We start from the raw sequence: 22,659 nt of genomic DNA, 5'->3' as shown, positions 1-22,659 counted from the left end.
TCGGGGGGGGGGGGATTTCAAGCTGGTTGGAAACACCGATGGGCAAACCGTTCCTGCATTTTTGATAGACTTGAGGAATCACTAAATTCTAATGTCATTGAATCGAACACTCGCTAGAATGGAAATATGGGTGGGGGGGGGGGGGGGAGAAAGGAAAGGAGAAAAATAACGGCAGCACGAGTTTGCGAAAAAACGCTGCTCTTGCAAAGAGGGTAATCTGTCCGCAAATTAACCCACGATACTGAGGTCTTAAAACGTTGATATCTTGGACAATCTAGGGGAGGGGGGTTACTCATGGGTTACAGTATAAAATATCGAAAAACTGAATTGAAAATATTTTTGAAGCTAGGAGTGGTTCGATATTTCTCCACTGCAAACTCTTAAAAATTTAAAAGTCAAAAAGTTTTAGGCTGTCTCTAATGATGTAAAAGTGGGTTTTAAAAAAGAATCGAAGACTGGAGTCTTAAAAACTAATTTAGGCAATCTTTGTTGAATTTATGAGAGATGGTTTTGGTGGTCTAACATGAAAATGTTTTGTAGCTGATGTACTAAAAACTATTTGAGGCTATACTTAAATGACTCAAGTTAAAGGGCATTTGCGACCCTCTCCCGAAAAGTGTTTGTAATTGAAGTCTTAAATCTTTTAGGCTGTCTTTGGGCAATGTCAAGAGGGAGGGAGAGGGCTGTCTTTAGGCAAAATTCCGAAACTGGAGTCTTAAAAGCGCAACTTTGGACCGTCTTGGGGTTGGGGGTTCTCCTTTCCCAAAAAATATTCAAAGCTGAAGTATTCAGAACTCAGCTTTAGGTAATCTTTGGAAGACTTAAGAAGAGGGAATTCGAAGGCTTTCTCTCAATACGTTTTAGAATTTAAATTCTTAAATCTTCGGTGATGAAAAGGGGAAACCGCAAATTTAAGTAAAATTTAGTGAACTTAGAGGAAAGATCTCGGGGGGGGGGGGGGGGGATCTCTCTCCCCGAAGTATTGAAATGCTATTTTGGCTATTTTTGAGTGAGTTAAGAGTTAGGGAATTCAGAGGTCTTTCTCGAAACATTTTCGAAATTGAAGTCTTAAAACTTTGGGTTGTCTTTGGCGATGTGTGGAAGGGAGTTGCTCTCTCAATAGAAAAATAAATCTTAAACAAAAATTTACACTGCGTTTAGTAAACACAATGAAAGGGGGGGGAGGGTATTCCACACCCCCAGCCCGAAATATTTTAGTTTCTGAAATTTTAAGAGCTTTGTTTTGGGTTATCTTTGAATGACTTAAGGGGGAAGGGTGTAGGAAGATTTTTTGAAAAAGTTTCCAAAATTAAAGTATTAAAAATTTTAGGCGGTCATAAGTCATGTTTATAGGTAAGAGGGGTACTATTCCTACAAAACAATTTAGAAACTGAAGCCTTAAAAATTTAAATTTAGGACTTTTGTGGTGAACTCAGAGGAAGTGGTTCGGGAGTTCTCTTCCGAAAATTCCTTGATGCTGAAATGTTTAAAGCGCCACTTTAGGCTATATTTGAGTGCCTTAAGAGGGATGTGATTCGGGAACCCTGCCTGGAGTTAGTATTCAGTTCCTCTATTTCTTTTTTTAATTAATGAATGTTGGAAAGGGCACCTTGTTTAAAAAATATATCTACTTCACTGAAGCGATTTTTTATTGCTAATTTCACCACCTGCTATCTTATAAAAGATTTTTTTTTCAAATGAAGACTGTGGAGGAATGGTGACAGTTCATTATCATTAGTCGGCCTTACCCTTCCCCCACCTTTCCTTCTTTTCTAGTTTGTTGGCGCTACCTTGGGTAGACTTTCGAATCAGAACTGATTTATGTTGCAAAAGTGAAAATCTTATGTCCTAAGCGATTTTATTGCTACAACAAAAATGTTTAGGATCGGCAAAAAACTAATGGTGGGGTGCTGCAAACGCTTTTACCCCTTACATTATCCAACATTGTCTAAAATTGCGTTTTTGAAACTTCAATTTCGAAATATTGCCGAAGGAGGGTTCCTGAACTCCATCCCTTCAATAGTGCATTCAAAAAGCGTATAAACGTTATGAAATTTAAAGTACAATTTCGTTTTTAAATCTTCGATTTTGGGAAAGCCAATAGCGTCCTCTCCCCCCCCCCCCTCTTTCTTTAATATTTTTTGAAGGTTGCCCAATATTGTGATTTTGGGACTATCAGTTTGAAATAATTGATGTAAGAGTCCCTGAACCCCTCCTTTCCCTGAACTTTACCAAAATGGTCTACCACAGCGTTTTTTGGACTTCAATTTGAAAAATTTTCTGGGGGAGAGCCCCCAGACCCCCCCCCCCTTATTGTCGGATTTTAGATTTTTTAGAATTATGATGTCAAAACACTTAAATATTACAATTTTAAGGCTTAAAATTAACAGATTCCAAAAATGGCATTGTTAAAAACTGCAACATTTATACATACAAATTTTTCCTTAAGACCGCATGCGGGTGGGGGGGGGGGGAACTGAAAATATTTTCCGTCTTGAACACATCACCAAACTTGCACCCATGACACAGAGTTGCGGAATGATTCATTCAATAATTAGCATGAAAATGAAATGCTTTTGCATCTCCCAAAACTGAAATTTCTTAGTTAAGCATGTCGCTTTCGTGTTTCTCTTCATATTCTGGGGTGCCCAACAATGACGGGGGGGAGGGGATATTTCTCTTTTGGGGGGGAGGGGGAAGGGTCTTGATGAAGGAGGAAATGGGCGCTCCAGTCATATTGATCTTATTTGATTTTATGTAGTTATCATCTTTAAGTTAATTCACAAAATAAATTGATAAATAAAAAATAACAAATTTACCTGATTAAATCCCCAAATATATTTAGCCGCTAGATTTCCAAACCTAGAGGTGCTAAATTTGACGTTAAGTCTTAGACGCTAACATTTTTTTCCCTTCTGAACTCATCGCGATCGTAGAAAAGGAAAGGAATTAAGTTCGGTTTTGCCATTTTAAAGTGTTGTGTACATTAACTCTTGTCAATGGAATTTTCTTATAGCCTCATGCAGGCTCGTTATTTCAAATTCTTGCAGAAGGGCGGGGGAGCAAAGAGTGTAGACAGTATAAAAACAGCAAAAGGCACGCCTACATGTATATAAATACATTGATTTCTTAAAGCTCGAGTGCGACCTCCGCTTGATTTTTGACCCTTTCCCCACTAAACGCCTTATGTTTTTATTTATTTAAAAAAAAAAAAAATGCGCCTAAAAATTAGTTTTTACGCCTAAGAAACTTACCCGAGCGCCATCAGGAGTGCTAGATTTAAATTCTTGGGAGCAACGCTCTTTCATGTCCCTCAATCCCTACAAATCTAATGACAACAACCCTAATAGCAATTAAACAATCTAAAATTAATAATTTGTTCATAACACCTGTGAATAGATTTTGTTAAGCGAACTCATTCCTTCTCGGCTTACAAAAAATGCTTGGAATTCTGTGTCTTTGATGTTTTATTTTTCTTAAAACAATCTTTTCATCCGTGTTATGTATACAACTAGTCGACCCGTGCGGAACTCCGCACTGTGCTTCGAATCGTTTCATAAGGTATTTCGCTTTTAAGAATTTCAAAGGAGGAACATTATGAAGAAGAACCGAAAAAAAAGTAAGCGCAGAAGAGAAGGCATGTAATTTAAAGACATCAGTAACAAAACATCGTTAAATACAACGTTGTGATAATTTGATCATCGCTCACCTTTCGGTCGTACATATTTTCAATTCAAACATAAATATCATTAAAAGTGTGGCTGAGTAGTGACTCGTGAAAAAGCAATAATTGTGCAAGTAAAAAAACAGGTTGTGGCAAATACAGTCCTGCCCATGTCAGCATCTGACGGGAAAAAAGAAACTTTAAAGAGATATTTATTAGCACGGATTCGAATTGGCGCCATTCTGATTAACAGCCCGACACCCCAACAAACCTAAGAATTGCGCCTTCCTTTTCGAAAGCTATTCATTGAAGGAATGCGTAGTAAAAAACAGCAAAAAAAAGCTTTTTGCCAAAAAAAAAATAATAATAATAGTAAGATTATGCTTCTATGTTTTGTCATTAACCAGCATGATACGATTTAATATTATTCGAAAAGCATGGAATTTGATTAAAGAATGACGAAGATCTCACGTAGCGATTGAAACAAACATTCTAGAGAAGTAATAAATTAGATTGAAATTAAGTGTTTTTATCTTTGAATATTGAACTATTTCACATAGAAAAGGTTGCTTTAACAGTTACGGCTTAAATGCCCGCACATGGTTCTCTTTTAATCGAACACTTAAAATTCAAAACCGAAACCAGTTGAAATGAGTCCGTTTTTTAAGTGTAATTTTTCGAACGTAGACAAATTTTTTTTTTTTTTTTTCAGCAGAAAGCAGAGGAGTAGAAAATGATTTCTTGCTAGTGAAGTTGATAATAATTTTAATGCTTTATATCGTATTCGCGCGAAAAAAAAATTAAAGGTTTACTGGGTGAAACTCGTAGTTTTAATTTGGTGTAGTATTTTTTCATTTGTACAAAAGGTCGAACACTGCTATTAGAAACATCTACATTTCAGCATACCATGAAAATGTTTTTCTGCACAAAAAGGATTTCCTTTAACTAAATCTAATACTTTTTTTATGCTTACATTATGCTGAGTGGTCTGGATGTAGTCAAAGCTTAAAAAAAAAAAATGAAGAACACCCTTCGATTAACAGTCAACTTATCCGAATGATAACTGTAGCCTGCATAAAGGAGTCGAAACACCGAGTAGCATTCCCACTGCATTTATTTTATTACTTTTGTATGCTATGAGTACATGTAATGCGTAATACTAATTTAAATTTGATATTATATCGGACAGCCCAAGCTTGCCCGAAATTCAGATAGTTTATAGCCGAATGCTCTACCGAAAAAACTTATCATTTTAACCGAACGACTAAGTCCAGTGCGTTTAAGCTTTATTAAAATATGAACACACACACACAGGCTATTTTTTTTCCGAAATCGACGTAAAAAATGCAAAACTGCATTAGGACTTTGCTTTTAAAAAATGCATAAGAACTACAGGCAGCATCAAGATTTTGAAACAGCAAGGGGCGTTTTCTAAAACGTGATTTTTCGACCGTAAGTCTATTTTTCTTCATTAGCCAGCCTGATAAGTTTTAAAATGAGAAGGGAATAATATATAAGATACGATATTGAAAAAACATTTTTTTATTCTTAAAAATTTCTACAATTTGTTACCGCAGGCTGCTTGAACCGTTATAACTTAGATGGCAGCACGTGTTCATCATTTAACAGCATGGTTAAAATACAAAATAAATTCAACTATGCTGTTTTTTAAGCGTAGCTTTTGGAATGTAGTAAAAATGTGATAAGCTATATAATTTTTTGCAAAAAGAAGAAAAATTATATATTTTACCCTTCAAACTGAGGTAGTAATTTTTTTATTTGTACAAAGAGTCAAAAACTCATTAGAAGAATATGTATTTAAATACACGATTTATTTTTTTTTCTGAACAAAAAACAATTCTATTGTAGTCTGAAATCTTAAACCTGTTACTTATATTTTCGCTTGCATTATTCTTTAATTTTCTTACCAGAGCCAAAGCGTAAAAAGAAAAAAAAAACCGTACAATTCAGAAATAATTTAGCACAAAGTCACTTCAAGTTTTCATATCAGCAAGGAGCGTTTCATTCTCATTTATTCTATTTCTTCATAGTTGTTATACACTTAACTAAGTGTTCATTTAATGCGCGATATTTTTATAATTTTTTGTTGCAGATTGTCTGGACGTGGGTCCGAACACGCATTCTCCTGGTTACGAAGAGAACGCTCTGCCGATCAAGCTATTCAGCTCTGTCGGTCGTAGCGCAAATTAAAGTTATGAGTTTAACCGAAAACCTCATTCTAGTTCTTTAAAACAAATTTTTCGGTTGAAAAAAACAATTTTTAGACCGTGGGTCTATTTTTCGTCAGTAGCCAGCACCATAAGCTTTAAAATAAGGCGTAAATCAAAGAAATCGATCAAGAATTGAAGAAAATCTGGCGTAGAAACCAAAAACAGGCTACAGAAATAATATATAAGGATGATTATATTAACGAACCTGTTGTTTTCATTCACTGATAATAATTTCCATGGGAAAATGAAATAAACGTTTTGCATCATTTTGGATCCCATGTAACTTTCTTCCCGCTCCACTGCAGATTTCAGACGCCTAAAGAATTATAATGAATTCTAACCTTCAGATACAATGTTCCAAATTTGTTATGAGAAAGAGGGGGGGGGGGGAGAGGATGAATGGGACGTGTTTTGTTCACGTTGCTCAAGAATGTTCATTTCGTTTATTTTATTTTATTTTATTTTTTTTTTTTTTTTTTTGGCCGTGTTTGTTTATGCGAGTCACTTCAAGAGTGAACGCCGATTTTAAAAAATAACTTCATAAAAATATTTTCCGAAACAAAGTAGAATGAAAAAACACGTTTCAGAAATAAAACTTTTAAAAATTCGAACAATACCTTGTGAGATACAATATGGATTGCTTGAACTTTCAAGGTTAAAATCGAACTTTTGACGGAAAATCAAAGTTGTGTTAAAAAAAAAAAAGGTTTTTATGTGTGTTACAAATAAAGCTTCCACGCAAGAAAATATTTTATATTCTGTAAAGAACATATGAGACAGTGAGAAACAAAGAGATGAAAGTGGACATTTTCAAGTTTGAGTAAAATGCCTTTTAAGTTCCGGTCCTAGGTAGGCTTTCATTTAAAAGTTTTTTTTCTAAATCACGCTGTATAACAGTACCTGCCAGGGCTACTATTACTACGGTAGGAGAGGTTCACCTACAGTTTGTACTGTTTATCTCCAAATTTTTAATTTTGACACTTACATCCTTTTGCTTCCCATTGCCTCATTTGAATTTTAATGTTACTTTTTTATTTGTGGAAAGCTGTAAAAAAAATGAACATCTTAAATGCAGAGTTCATTGATTTAAATCATGATAAAAATTAAAATCAGGATTTAAATCAAGTGATTAAAAAAAAAAATATATCACTGATTTGAATCAGTTGATTTGAATTAAGTGATTTTTTTTACAAAATCATTAATTAAAATCCGTTTATTTTTATTTTTATAAAAGATGCATTTTTAGAATGTGTTGCTCCAAAACTACGCTGCATTATATAAACTTAGCTTCAACTGGCAAAATTATATAGATCCCTCTTTCTGCGTGTGAAACAGATTTTCACTCTTGCGATACTGCTTTTACTCCAAAATTACAGTTCAATTCAGTACAGAACCAAATAAAAATTTGCAGTTTTTCTTATACACCATCACTAATATAACCCAAAGCAGAATACTACTAAATTTGCAACGTACGTCGCAGAACAGATGCCTGAGCTGCAGAACCACTCTGTTCAAATGTGAAAGGAAAACTGACTAAATTTTCTGCAGAAATTCTGCAAATTTCATTGAAATTTCTGCAGAAACCCTGGTGCAGAAAATCTGCAGAAACCGTTGTGTCGAAAATCTGCTGAAACCGCGGTGCCGAAAATATGCAGAAACTGCAGTGCCGAAAATATGCAGAAACTGCGGTGCCGAAAATATGCAGAAACTGCGGTGCCGAAAATATGCAGAAAGTGCGGTGCCGAAAATATGCAGAAAATCTGTAGAAACAGCAGATTTTCTACAAACATCTTCCAACTTAAGATAGAATTTTGCAGAAATTCTGCACATTTCTTAAAATTAGAAGAAAATCTAAAATTATCCTAAATTACGATAATTTGGCGGAAAGCTATGTTGAATTTGATAAGTCCTTTGTAGGACTTTCCCAATCGATCTTTAATCATCCACTGCAATTTCCGCCATATACGTATGTTTTGGAAACATGCCAACATTGCAACACGTCCATCGTCGGAAATTGCGTGTCTTGTTTGAGATTTCAATTCCTTTGCATCCAGAAAATATTTCAATTATTCAGAAAGTTTTGGAAGTGTTTTTTTTTTTTTTTTTTGTATGCAAATCAAACTCGACTCATTTTATTTATTATTTTAGTAATTTGTTTATTTAGTAACATTTTTTAATTGCTCTTTCATGCCACGTAAAATTAACCAAAAAAATGTGGTTTGACACCTAGGTTCGGATTTTTATAAAATTTTGTTTCTTTTCTCTTTCTGTGCGTTTTAGAAAGCATATAAACTATTTTTGGAGAATCTCAATCGATTTAGATTTGACACCTTGTTAAAGTTTTTTGATTTTATCGTTTTCATGATTGACTAATTTTCCAAATTCAGTGCTTTTTAATTAGCCATTTGGTTGAAAGGTGTGATGTTTCCAGAAATATCTCATTTCCACAGAAATAAATAGTAAAAGTCCAGTTAAAAAAAAAAAAAGCCTATGTGAAACGATTTTGATTTTTGGCACCCAGTTTGTGGAAAATGTCACGTTTTTTCGCGTACAATACTTGAAGTACTTGCAGAACAATTTTGGTCAAATGATTTTACGTTGCAGAACATTGTTAAGTATTCTGCTTTGGGGCAGTAATATAGTTATGAAAAGTAATTGCTCAGCATATTTTTTTACGCTAATACTTACATGATAATGGATGATGATGGAATCCTTATTTTTAAGCAAAACATAAAACAAAATCATTTCTTATATAAGTATTACTATAACATAATTATAAAATGTACTGAATAGTTAGAGAACTTATCTTAGTTTTAAAAGTAAGCTAAATGGATTCATCTATTGTATGAAATATATTATGTTTATAAATGTGAAATAATTAATAACTACAAATTTTTGAAGATTTTAAAAAGATGTAAAAAAAAATCCAATTTAAATCGGGAAAAATCACAAACCCTGCTTAAATGTGAGTATGAAATAACTTCTGTACTATTTTCTGTTCTATATACTGTGGTCACTAATCCTTTTTCTCTTCACTTATAGGTCAGCCACATCAGAGTGCAGACTCGTCTCAATGGCTTTTCGATATTTTTATTTAAGTCCACAACGTTGTGACCACAGAAAAGAGGATGTTAAGAAGCTTTGCTAGTCATCACAGTCATGGAGCTAAAGGTGTGGGTTGATGGCATACAGCGAGTGGTATGTGGGGTCACAGACGCTTCCACTTGCCAGGATGTCGTGTATGCTTTGGCTCATGCTACTGGGCAAACAGGCAGATTTACACTTATTGAAAAATGGAGGAACAGTGAACGCCTTCTGGCACCTAACGAGCAGCCTCTGAAGGTTCTGACCAAGTGGGGGGAATATGCAAATGATGTACATTTTGTAATGAGGCGATCGAATGGAGAATGCAAAGCAGCCCCCGGTGTTAATAGCCAAACTCAGAACAATAAGCGGCAGCACGACTTTCTGCGCAGCTTCTCCCCCAGCGGGAATAATAAGCAAAAAAATTCACCAAATAATAAAGAAATTAAAAAATCATTAACTTTCAGTTGTGGCCATGGCAGCAGTGGTAGTGTTAGTAGTGAAAACTCAATGCCTTCCATTATTGGAGAAAGCAATGCTCAGACTAAAAACGAAAGTTCTACAAATCGCAACATCAAAAATCGCGATAACCGGTCAAAACAAGACTTGCCAAAAGGTGTAGTTAGGGGTGTTCCGCAGAAACCCAGAGACTGTGAAAGTCCCAGCTTGCAGAATGCAAAGATTGAAAGGCCAAAGCATCCTCCACCTTACGACGAAGCTGTGTCTCGTTCCAGTGGTCGCTTTCCTGCTAGTCATCTTTCCATAGCTTCTCCAGTTTCTAACCATGCGCAAGATGAAGAATCTCCTTCCAGTAAAAGACCTCATCTTGCTAATCGAAATGAGCGCTTTTCTCCAGTTGAACGTGGTCAATCGTCAAATCAGTCTCAGATGTACTCTCGTCAACCAAATACTCAGAAAAATCACGTCACAACAGACCAAAACAGAGATCATTCTGTTGGCACCTCTGATCACTTGTCTTTACATAATGATCGTGTAAGTTTGTCTCCCATTCGTGCAAAGTCTCCTAGTAAATCTCCAGAGAAATCGGTTTTGCTCAAGCAAAATAATATTTCAGAAGATCCTTTGAAGTCTAGAAAGTCACTGACTTCAAAGTTTGAAAGTGATAAGCTAATATCAGGTGAAAGTAAGCACCAGTCTGTGTCTCAAAAGAATAATTCTCAAAGCGAGGATTCTTCACGTGACCCTCAGTACCAGGACTTGCTTCGTTTGGTGTCTTTGCAGCGAGAGAAATTGGATAATCAGCAAGCAGAAGTAACACAGTTTGATGCTGGTAAGTTCATGAAAACTTAAAGCAAACTAATATTTATTATAGAGTTTGTACCATGGAGTGAGAATTAGTAAATGGAGGAGTAAGTTCAATGATTGGCTTATATAGCAAAACAGGAGACAAAGAGGTCAAGTCACGTGAATGGTGGAACAACAACACGAGAATGAATGATGGAAATGTTTTGCATGAAACTAGGGAAAGAAACCTGATTTTTTCTAATGCTTTGCTTTAAAATCTATCACATGACTTGGGATCTTTGCTTCATGGATGAATGTCTTCACCCCTCTCCCCTTTTATCTCTTCTGAACAGTTTGTACAGGCTGAAAAAGAGCTTAGTGCTTTATTGTTTTAACAGTGGCTCAGCGAGAGTAAAATTTCGAAGGTGATATGGTTAATTTTTTTTTGGGGGGGGGGGGGGGGGAGAGGAAATATGGCTAGTTTTTGTCGTAATGAAAAGGAAAATTCCTTGCTATATAGGCTGGGGGGAGGGGGGATCATGGTTGGCCGGATTGGACCCAATGGGTTTTTTTGAAAAACCCATAATTTAGCCCACTTTTGGGTTTTTAAAATTTTCTGAGAAGTTTTAAAAGAGATTAATTTTAATTCTTTCACAATTTAAACTTCTTTTTTATTTGTTCTTCACCACAGACAATGGACATAAAAATTGAATTTTGAATTTTAATAGTATTTCTTAACTCTTAATCGCATTAAAAAAAAAATACTTCAAAGGTTTTAAATAAATATATTTAACTTTTTTCTTTAACTGGTCAATAAATAACTCAAATTATCTTGACTAAGACCTGTCACATCTGATTTTCTCAATATTTGTAGATTGTACAGAGGAAACTACTCTAGTTAAAAGGCTTTCGTGTGAATTATTTTCTGCAAACCAACACGTCCAAAATCTCGAATGAACAAGGTATATTTTTTTAGAAATTAACAGGTTTTATGAACGGTTGGACAGAAAACAGAGTAGGATGTACAGTATTTTCATTATCTTACGAAAAAGTTTAATATTTCATACTCTGTATACTGAAATAGAAAAACAGGCAACTTAAAAGTCAAAGAAATGTCTTGATTAAGCTGGAGTTCAGTAAGAAGGGATTTTAACTACTTGAGGTTCTACAATAGTTTTGCATAACAAAATGAAATACAATAAAGTAAATGCTAAAAAAAAAAAAGAAAGAAAAAAAAGAAAAATGTAGTAAATAAAAACGAACAATAGATTTTATCACTCGAGAAGTAACTTTGCCTTAACTGTTGGTAATCATAAAAACTAAAAAATCTGAAACTTCACCATTCTTGGTTTTAGTTGTCTTTTATACTTTTCTTTAGAAAACCCTGAATTTTCCAGCTTTTTTTACCCCAAGACAATTTTTGTGCTTTGTCCATATACTTATGCTACAATATGCTACAAGTACCCCACATTTTCCCTAAAAAAGAAAAAAAAACACACATTTCTTTTTAAAAAACCCAGCTTTACTTGTGTTTTTTGGGGTTTTATTTAAAAAAACCCAAAAAATCCTGAGTCCATGGGCTTTTTAAAAAAACCCCGTGTTTTTGTCAACTCTGAGGGAGATATCCTCAAATCCCCACACTTGGATATACTTCTGGTTTTACATGAAGGAAGTCATTGCCAGGTTGGCAAAAAAAAAAAAAATATGAGGGCCTAGATTATCGTTATTTGGTTTGTAACATTTGGAAAATTTCAGCTCTCCTCATTTTATCAAAACAGAAACAGTAAAAGCAGTGAGATGTCACAACTTAAAATAAAAAAAATAAATAAAAATAAAAAATATCAAGCATTTGTGGTTTACTTTTGGCCTATAGAAGATAAAATTAAAGCTATAGGCGAAATGCTACAGATTCTGATTTTCCACGTCTGATGATTCAAAATAAAATTAATCCAAGGACTGATGTGGCACTTAATGTGTTTAGGGTAAATTCTGAAATAGAGTGGTATTGAAAGGGAACATTAGTATTCCTAACGTTTTCACTTGCATTATAAAGTGCTCAAAAAAGATTCAAGTTGGACTTAAAATAATGTTGAAAACTATTCAATCGTATTTTATGGATTAATGCTCAAAATTTTAAAAGTGAAAATACAAATCCTTTTAAGGATGCAAAAAGATTGCAAAATTTATGTCGCAAATGTTGTAAACATAGAAAGTTTTGAAAAAAGAAGTTTTCCTATTTCGAAAAGTAACATTCTATTTCACAAATAAGTTTCCCGCCCATCCCAAAAGAGGGGATTTTCATTTTAACTTAAAAATTGAAAATTTTTCTGCTTACTTCAAAAAGAGGAGTGTGAAAACTTAGTGGCTGAAATCTTGTCCTGACCTGAATTTTATCCCTAATGATATGATACAGAAAATGCACACATGTCCAGTATAACTAACTATATACAAAATAATGAAGTTTTGTTCCTACTTTATAAATTGGATGGGTGGGGGGGGGGAGCTCATCACCTTGACACTTCAACATCATAATAGAATTGATCAGCTCATGGGCATGTGAGCCCTCATCCTCTGCACCTTCAGGGTTTGTTTTTTAACACCCTTGTACGTGTGCAACTTTTTTTTTTCTTGTGCCCTTGAACTTGTGTGCTCTTCCTTTGTGAGTCATTGTTGGCTCCCTCTTAGGGGGCCCAATCTACCCCTGATTGCAGCAAGGGGCTAATAATGCTAATTGATTGGGGGAGGAGGCATAAGCAAAAGGATTTTAACCTTTAACAAAACAGGAGAATAAGTTCTTTTGTAATTGTATTCATTGAATTACAGTATAAAATCTATGAAGTTGACCACACACACACACTTGCATGTTGATCATCTTTCCAAATTGACTTTTTGTTGGGTACAGAATTAATCCTATATTATGGTATATCAACCTTTATATGTAAGACCACTCAAGGACTCAAGTACTGCACAACAATTGGTCAACTTACACAGGTTTTACTGTTGGTTCAAAATACTGTGCAACCAATCAACATTTAAATGCTTATCCTGTCTAGGTCAGTTTCTTACTTGATTGCTTGTTACAGACATTTTGTTTTTCTTTAAATTATTCTTCTGTTTCACTTTTTCTTCTCATTTGCAAAGTGTTTACCTTACTTATATAACACCGTGAATGTTTTCAGAAATTCTTTATTGGGAGGATCGCCTTCAAGAGCAAGAGGAAAAGCTCAACCTACTGCAAGAAGAAGTTTGTCACCTTGAACGCACTCATCATGAACAGGAAGGTGAACTCATACAGCTAGACCGAAGATCATTTAGTGAAGAAGTTGACTTGGGCAGACAGGAGGAACGGACCCTCAGGTAAATTAAAAAAACAATTCATCGAAATTTTTTGCATTTATAATGTATTAAAATTTTAGCTCTGTCCCGTGAATTGAACTATGAGTTAATACTAATAACTATGAATCGTTTTTTTTTCCTCTTCGCTTACTAAAACGGTACTTGCGAGAAACTTTTAAATTTTTCACAGCCTCTCTGGAGCTTAGATCTTGTAAAAGTACATATTAAGTACATTTTTTGTACTGATAACTCTAGCTGCGAGCCTACAAAATAGACCTCCATGCAATGTGTTAAAAAAATTACAGAATTTTGTCACATGTATCTTTACTTCGTAGCATTGGTGGAATGCTTATAAATGATCGCAACTGTAGTTTTGCTGTTATTTTTTTTTTTTTAACTTGTCGGTTGTAGTTCATATCAGAATTATAAATAATCATACTAATTCAAACACCCTCCATTGTAGGAAGCTTCCTATTTAACAATATTTGCTGATATCCCATAACAAAAAGAATAGAGTATCCATAGTTCGAGAATGTTTCTTAAACTGTGAATTAGGTGCAATTTTTGTGTCTAAGTAACGGACATAAAATGAGGTGCAATGCTGTTTGGAATACTTCCTTCACCAGGGTTGGATATTGTGTCAGTAAAATCATTCTGAGACAATAAGGAATACTCGTTAAAACCAGCCAAATCTAAATTTGCAGATTAAATTTAATTGCACAATGCTTGGTAGAGGCTTAAATCTGTAATAAAAAATAATAAGTTTGTTGTTACATCATCTCTGTTGATAAAATTTAAAAGATTTCAGCTAATTTTTTAATGAAATAGTGTGGCATTATAATTATAAAGAAAGGAGTTTTTTTACTGTCATTTTGATGCACTAATTCTTTTTCAAAGTTACAAATTCTAACATTTCAACAACTTTTAGAAATTGTTTTGATGATTATCGTCTAAAATAGAAAACTAAAATGTAAAGGCAAAATAGCTGTGCAAAAGAAAGCAGCAGCAAATGGAAAGAATTGAGGAGGGGACTTATCAAAATATCAAGATTCCCAATCAAAGAAGTTGAAATAGATCAGATACTTATAAGCACACGCCAACAGTCTGGATATGCAGTTTCGTCTTTAGTATTGACTCATCAGTCTGGAATAGTCAAACCGAACTAGAAGCTGATGTCCTTCCATTGAAAATGAAATTACCTTCAAACTAGTTGCTGAAATTAATTTAGTGCACTAGTGAGTGTCCACAAGCAAAAGCAATAGTGCAGGTCAACTCTTAAAATTAAAGTAAAATCTTTCGGTAATAAGCAGTAAGTCGGGTTGAGGCAGAAGTATGGTTTGTAATTTATAGCTTACTAGTGGTACCCGCACGGCTTTGTCCGTAGTCGAAAATTAAAAGGTCATTTGGTTTGCCTGTATATTTTCAAATAATGGATGATGAATTTCTCGTCAATTTTCTATGTTCATTTGCTCGCCTATTGTCGCATATGGTAGTTTGATCATTCACGTTATGGTAGTTTGTTTGTCCACGTTATGATAATTTGCTCGGTATAATGTTCTTAGAATTGGAATAAAAAAAGAACAAAATCGAATTTTCGAAAAATCGCTTTGAAAAGCGCACCCCATGCTACAAACTAGTTTTGTGACAAATTTCATGAAAATCAGCTGAACAGTTTAGGGGCTATGCACGTCACAGAGATCCAAACAGAGAGACTTTCAGCTTTATTATTAGTAAATATTAATCTAAAGCTTACTTTTATTTTACACTAGTAGTACCCGCACGGCTTTGCTCGTTATAGAAAAATTAAAAGGTCTTTTGGTTCGCCTGTATATTTACAAATAATGTATGGTGAATTTTCTCGCCAATTGGCCATGTTATGGTTCCACGTTATGATAATTTCGTAATTTACTCGTCCATCTTATGATAGTTTTGTTCTTAAAATTGGAATAGAAAAAAAACCACAGCGAATTTTCGAAAAATCGCTTTGAGGTGCACATCTCCATGCTACAAACTAACTTCGTGCCAAATTTCATGAAAATCGGCTGAACAGTCTAAGCGCTATGCGCGTCACAGAGATCCTGACAGACAGACAGAGAGACTTTCAGCTTTATTATTGTAAAGAAGTTCAGCCACACCCCATTCCTTCTGAACTCTCACCGGTGTGCTAAATTAGTTGTAGCTACCAGGTAAATCTTTTACCTTTTTAAAGGTAATCCTAGCTTCAATAAGAGGATAAATCCCTCCAGCTTGGCATTGGCGGATTTAAGACTGAGTTCCTGGGGGGGGGGCAGGATTTTTTTCAGTAACATTTTGAATTGTCCCCCCCCCCCCCCGCCCATGTTTTGGTCTGTTTTCCTGTGATGCATAAGGTTATGCTTTACTGTTTTGTGTGTGTGTGTGTCGTTTTCATGCTGTCCTTTTTGAATTGACCTTAAGAGAGCTGACTTGTATCAAGAGAGTGACGCAAGGCTCCCTTTTAAGTAGGATATAGAATATCTCCAATTTTAGGGGGTCCGGGGGTTTCTTCCCCGGAGGAAATTTTGTAAAATGGATATAAAATTCTGCATTTTGAAGCATTATAAGGGTTAATTGGATTGACAAAAATCTCAGGGGAAAAATAGACAAATAATTTTTTTTAAGTTTCATGATTTAAATGTGCTTTGTGATGTAAGTTAATACTTTAAAAGAAATGCTGTACAGATTTAGAAAATATGTAACATGAGAGTAACATACTACTTATTAGAACAATTCATAATTTATACACTTGATAAAAAATAAAATAGAAGCACACTTTGCTTAGGAGTCTCAAAGACTCGCCTAATTATTTTCAAAGTTTGGTTGGTTACATTTGGTGTTTTGGCAAAAGAGCCCTAGTAGGCTATGCTGCACCAATTCTTTTCAAGGGTTTTAGAACATTTAATGATATAAGGCACCTCATTTGCACTTTCCAGTCTCTGAAATTGAGTACTAGATTATACAGTTGCACAGTATTATTCAAACTTTGTAAAAAAAACAGCTATTTTAAGTTTAAAAGAAAAAATAAATATAGAATTTTCTCATTACAACAACCTTTTTTTAAAATTATAATCAGTGCAGAAAACAAAAAGGAATAGAGAGAGTGTATTCATTTTTTTCTGGGCTAAACAGATTAATAATATGCAGTAGAAGCAAGATAAAAGCAATCAATACAAAAGAATTTCCAAAATGCCATAAATTTCATAAATTGATTAAATAAATAGCAAGATATAAAACATGTGAGTCTCAAAAAGTTATTTCAAGTAATATGTTAATATGTTACAAATGTAAGAACCATGATTTTTACACTTTTGATGCAGGATGTAGCAAGGTGCTGAATTTGACATATTTTGGCATTCCTCCCCCTACTATTTGTTAGAAATTTTAAAATTTAAGGTTTGTAGCCACACGTTTCCAAATATTTACGGTTTTCAAGCACTTGAAGATGAAATTAGTTTTTTCAAGCATTTTCCATTTTTTAAGGAACAAATCATGCAATTTTTTGCGAGTTACGGACCCACTTCAAAGCAGTGGCGCGAAGCTGTAGCTTGTTTATCTTATAGGCAAATCCGGCCCTATATGTGATTCCCTCTTACCTGCAGATTTTTGTAATTTTTACGAAAATTCGTCGGTTTTTACGGTTAGAGGATTTTTACAATTTTACCAATCTGAACGTGTAAATTCAGAAGGTTCTTCAAAATCTTTCGTCTGTAATAACACAAAATATCTAGTTTTTGAAGTCACGCAAATTGAAAATAAACATTCTGAAAAGAAAGAAAAATCATAACAAGTAGAATGGGAGGGTTCCCTTTGTTTAAGGTTCTAATTTAAAAATAATTGTCAATTATCATAAGTGTTGCAGCTGAATGCATAGCTGGTTTAGCCTGTATTTTCATTTATATACTTGCCCAAATGGTTTTCAGTAAAAAATAGTGAATTTAGGCATATTTTCAGCACCCCAGTGACAGCTGTACTATTTGTATTTAATGTTCATTTTTTTTTCTTTTCTCCCATCAGGAAAGGACATTCGCTATTCTCTTCATTTTCATTGCACTATGTACTCAAAAAAGAAAAAAATAATCTTTTTTTTTGTTTTAAAATTTTGGAAGATGTGTTGTTACTATTTAAAGTCTGCCCAAAACTGGGGGGCATTGCCCCTATGCCCCCCCTCCTATAAGTTCACCCCATAATCTTCTGAACTAGTCAAAAAAGGAAAATAATGTTTTTTTTTTAAATTTTTTGGAAGATGTGTTGTTATTACATAAAGTCCTCCCAAAACTGGGGGACTCTGCCCCCCCATAAATCTGCCCATGCAGCTTGGTTATGACTGTTCCAGACTGATGAATCTGTAGCAAAAGCGAAACTGCAGCCTCTGGATTTCTTAATCTGCCTGTCGCTTATGGTCGTAGTTCTGCCTTACCCCCAGCTTGAGGACGGTAACTTACAACTTATTAGGATCAAATAGCTATTGAAACTATTGAAAGTGCTGTTTCAAGCATTTTCAATATCAGCGTGACATACTTCAAACAGCTTTTTGATACATTGCTATTGTCTTATTAACGCTTGTGAAACCGCAATGCGCACAGGTAAAAATAAAGGAAAGTGTGCTAAAACGTGTTTTGGAGTTAGAAGGAACCCCTTTTTGATTTCAAAAAAGATGTGAGCTTGCGGATATAAAAACTCCACTGCAGTCGATTGTCTCTGCTCACATCTTTTCTGTATTAAAAAGAAAGACTTCTCCGCTACTTCAAAACACGGGTCTGGGAGGTTTTGCAAATTTATCATTTTATACTTTATTTATTAATTTTCATTTTTACTTTCAGGAAAAAATTTCAAACTTTATATTTTTTATGATATTTACATTATTAAAAGCTTTGCTTTTTAGTAAAACTTATTTGTTTTTATATTTCCGCTGCATTTTCCTTGTAGTGTTATTTATATTACTTTTTAATTAATGTTGTGAGAATTATCATGAAATAAATTATTTTTGTGTTATGAATTTTTGTTGATTAACAACGTTTGATATTTTCCATAGCTATGAACAATCTAAAATGTAATTGTTTTTATTCTAATGATTTATTTCTAAAATTGTTCATTGTGCAAGAAAGTGAAAAGTGAAAAATAAAAGTTCATTTTCCATTTTCATTATTTTTAAATTTTAGTAATGTCCCCCCCCCCCCCCACCCTTGCACTGAAAAGCAACAACATTTGGATTACAAGCTTTATTTCATCGATTATACCTCTTTCGAGTTCTAAAAATGATTTGTATTTCCCAGCTGCGTCACCTAACTTTGCACGACCTAACTCGAAAATAAAAGTTACATCAAGTGGCATGTGTTTAAAAAGCCAGGCTTGAACAAAAAGAAAAAGAAAATGTAAAATTCCTTGACAGATTGTGGAAAATTAACCAAAAAGGAAAAATTTTAGATCCCCCGAATTCAGGAAAAGCCGGAATTTTATTTGTTCATATTCGGGAAGGGGGGAAAAATGACAACATATCTTTTTTTTAATGCTTTTCTTTACGCTACAAATTTTAATAAAAGCATTGTTCAATGATGAGAGTTATCAACAATGGATTTCTAATTGAACGCTTACCTACAGTTTAGCATGAAATTAGTCAAGAACAGTTATAATTCACGTTCTAATTTTTTTGGAACATTGGAACAAATTTTATCTGATGCAGAAAGTTAGGGGTTTCTAGGGAGATTTTATTTTAGTTTTTGCGAGCATTTTTTCTCCCTCATATGAAAGAAAAATGCCCTTTTCTGATCCTAAAATTAAAAATTTGATCACTATAGTACGTATTGTTTCTGGCATTTTTAACCCCCCCTCCCCTCGTTCCTTCTCCTGCCATTTTGTGCCCCTCAGGGCCAGATTTAGGGGAGGGCAGGAGGGGCTACTGCCCCGGGGCCTCCACAACAAAGGGGCCCCCACAATAATTTTTTTACAAATATCCTAACTTTCACGAGTCGAAAATATCGGATATATACATATATATCAAAATATTCGGATATATATCAAAGTATCGGATATTTTCGAAAATATGATCTTTTCGAACCCTGATTAGGGGCCGCCACTCCTTCGTTGCCCCTGGCCTCCACACTTCCAAATCCGGCCCTGGTGCCCCTAAAGAACGGGAGCCGTAGGCCATGGCCTTTTCAGCAATAATCGGGCCCTGTATTTAGGAAACATATACACATATATACACACATACATACATTTAAATTCTTTGTTTTATAAATATCCTTATGTCACAATTGAACATTAATTTTGTAATGATTTATAAAAATCTCAAACAAATTTAAAAAGCTAGCAATTTTTTTTTTATTTTTACGGAAGTCCTCCTTTTTTCGCTGTGAAAAAAGTAAGAGCTTTCTTCTCTAATTGATCACTTCCGTATTCGAAAAATAATTATAACAAAACATTTCAGTTGATATTTTTTTCGTCAATTTTGCAATCAACTATAATAAAATAGAAGTTGTTCTACCAGATAACAGCAGCACGAGTTTTTGACGCGGAATCGGACTGGTACTAACATAACATATCCTCTCTTTAATGAAAAAAAAAGACAAAAAACTTTTTTCCTTAATTGACTACTTTTGTATTCGAACAATATTTTCAACAAAATTCCAGTCAATATTTTTTCTGCTAATTTTGCAATCAACTATAATAAATTAGAAGGAAACTTGTTGTTCTATCATTAGATGGCAGCACGAGTTTTTGTCTCTGAAATGGACTGCAATTATTGCCTTGTCCTCTTTCTCTCCCTGGACGCTCATTTTTGGGGGGAAATCCTTCACGAATGAAGTAGACCTGCAGAAAGCAATGACAGACTTTTTTGCATCTAAGACCCCTACATTTTACCACAAGGGGATTTAGCAGCTAGAGACACGTTGACAGAAGGTTCTTGATGCCAATGGAGATTACTTTGAGAACTAACAATAGACCATACTTTTTGTAAGACATTTTTTCTTTCATCACTAAAAACAGCAAGAACCTTATATTTTTGGGTTACCTTATATTTTTTAGGATTTTCTTCATCTAACATACTTTTTCTTTATTGACGTTAAGTTCTGTTGTGCACTGTGTGTGTAGTTCTGTCTTTTTGCACTGTATATATTTTTACTGTTTGTAGAAGTTATTAAGCATCAATACAGCTAAGTTGTATTGAGCTAAGTTGTGTTGAGGAAGGGGACAATTTTTACCTTGCTTGCCCCTCATTTTAGCGTTTTTGTGGTTTGTCCGCGGTTTTTGTTATACGGGGCACTTGTGCCACCCAATTCCGTGGGTAGTCAGGAGTTTACTGTGAATATAGTAGTTAAGATTACTTGTCTTCATTTTCTAGCATATTAATTTCCTGTTGACTTTCAGGAAAAATAATTATGAAGTGTTGCTTTTATAAAAAGAAAATCCCGGTTAACCCTTAACAGGGGAGGTTCAGTCTCACAGACCGCTGAAAAGTTCATCCGATCACACCTATTTCATTTTCAGTCCGATTGAATGGTTTTTCCCAATAGCTTTTTGTTTTGTGACTTTGAACACCCCCCTTGCTTATCAGTATCTTTAGGCTAGTGAATCTGGTATAAATTTCATTGCATTCTGTAGAAGCTGTCTGTGAGACTACCCCTTCAGTGTTACTATTTTCGGCAGTAGTAGACATTAAGCTCTAAACTTTATAGGTTCATTTATCTTACTCGCGTTATGCGGAAGAGATGCAAAATATCCTAGATGAGGTTGAGAGTTGTTTGAAATGTTCATAAACATGATGCAATGATGTTCTAGGGACAATGAAGGCTGAATTATTCATCGAAATACGATGTGAAATACTAACAGTTAAAGGGCTGTCAAAATTTTCCTGTAACTTGATATAATTAATTTTCTGGTACTAAAATGTTCTTTGTATATTAAACAATTAAAATGAAATCATTAATAAATAATAGATTCATTTTTATTATGAGTAGTTAGTTATTTAATGCAGCATATGATTTTCTCCAAAAATCTCAAGACTCTAGCAAAATTTCCTCGGAAAAGGTATCTTTTGATTCAAAGTTTTTCCCCATGCAAATAAAAGTTCAAAGAACATCTGAGGAAAATTACAGAAATGTATCTTAATTACACGATTTTAGAGATTTTTTTAAATAGAGCGGTCTCTGAGACCTCACGTCCCTTGTTACGTCCTACTTTTTCACCTCCCCTGTTACGGGTTAAGAAAAGTTCTATGGCACCTCTGGCAGACAAGTGCTTTCATTTTAGATTTATGTATTGAATTTTTCTTTAAATTAACAACAATCTACAACTTTTTCAGATCTGAGCTCACGTTGGCCCGCTCTCAGCTGGCAAACTGTGAGACAGAGCTGCTGCAGTGTAGGCAGCGAATTCGTTTAATCCTGGAAGAAATTGCAGAGGAACGAAGAGTACGATCTTTGCGTGAGGAGCAAGAAAAGAAAGAACAAGAAGAACAGCTTCGTGAGCAGCTTGATTCATTAAGGCAGCAAATTCAAGATAAAATGCTTGAGGCAGATACTCAGGTAATTTCTTGCTGCACTGATATTTATACTTAGAGTCCACAAACCTAAAATTTGCAGTTGTCTGATGCAGTGGTGTAGCTACAATGTTTGTCGCCCAGGGCGGTTCCTCAATTTGAAGTCTCTTTTAGTGTTTCACTGTTGACATTAGAAGATTGTTGAGCACTGCAAGGAAATTTTCCAAAATCTAAGTTTTCAAGTACAGCTTACGCTACTTTGAAGAGGTTATTATAGTGCTTAGAAAGAGTAGTGTGCCGATCAGCGGACGAAAAGTGAGGTCATATCTGCAGAAAAAGCAGATGGCTCTGCGCCCAGGGTATGTTTCTCAATCAGACTTGTTTTAAATGGGTGACTACATGCTAATTTTGCTGCTTAAAAACCCCGTTTTTTGGATCGCACTTATTTCAACGTAAAAGATAGATTCTCTAACAAGTTCTATATGTGCCAGGGGTGTTTATTTTTTTAAGCCGCACAAACATTACATGACTTGTCTTTAATGAATCTAGTACATGATAAGCTTTTTATGCAATTTTTTTAAAAATAGATTGAAACTTTAGCA

General features: G+C 34.5%; 1 protein-coding gene across 2 annotated transcripts in view; it reads left to right on the top strand.

The window, feature by feature from the left end:
* The window catches only part of LOC129222008 (ras association domain-containing protein 8-like), a 132,073-nt gene that overhangs the window by 96,717 nt on the left and 12,697 nt on the right, over window positions 1–22,659 (top strand). For both annotated transcript variants that reach the window (XM_054856426.1, XM_054856425.1), the window contains exons 3-5: window positions 8,938–10,270; window positions 13,404–13,581; window positions 21,881–22,103. In XM_054856426.1, the coding sequence (XP_054712401.1) occupies window positions 9,055–10,270; window positions 13,404–13,581; window positions 21,881–22,103 (1,617 nt within the window). In that variant the 5' untranslated portion in view covers window positions 8,938–9,054. The remainder of the gene's footprint in view (window positions 1–8,937; window positions 10,271–13,403; window positions 13,582–21,880; window positions 22,104–22,659) is intronic.

This window comes from Uloborus diversus, chromosome 5, assembly GCF_026930045.1.
Source record: "Uloborus diversus isolate 005 chromosome 5, Udiv.v.3.1, whole genome shotgun sequence".
NCBI lineage: Eukaryota > Metazoa > Arthropoda > Arachnida > Araneae > Uloboridae > Uloborus > Uloborus diversus.
Note: the sequence above shows the minus strand (reverse complement) of the source record. Positions and strands in the feature narration are given on the sequence as shown.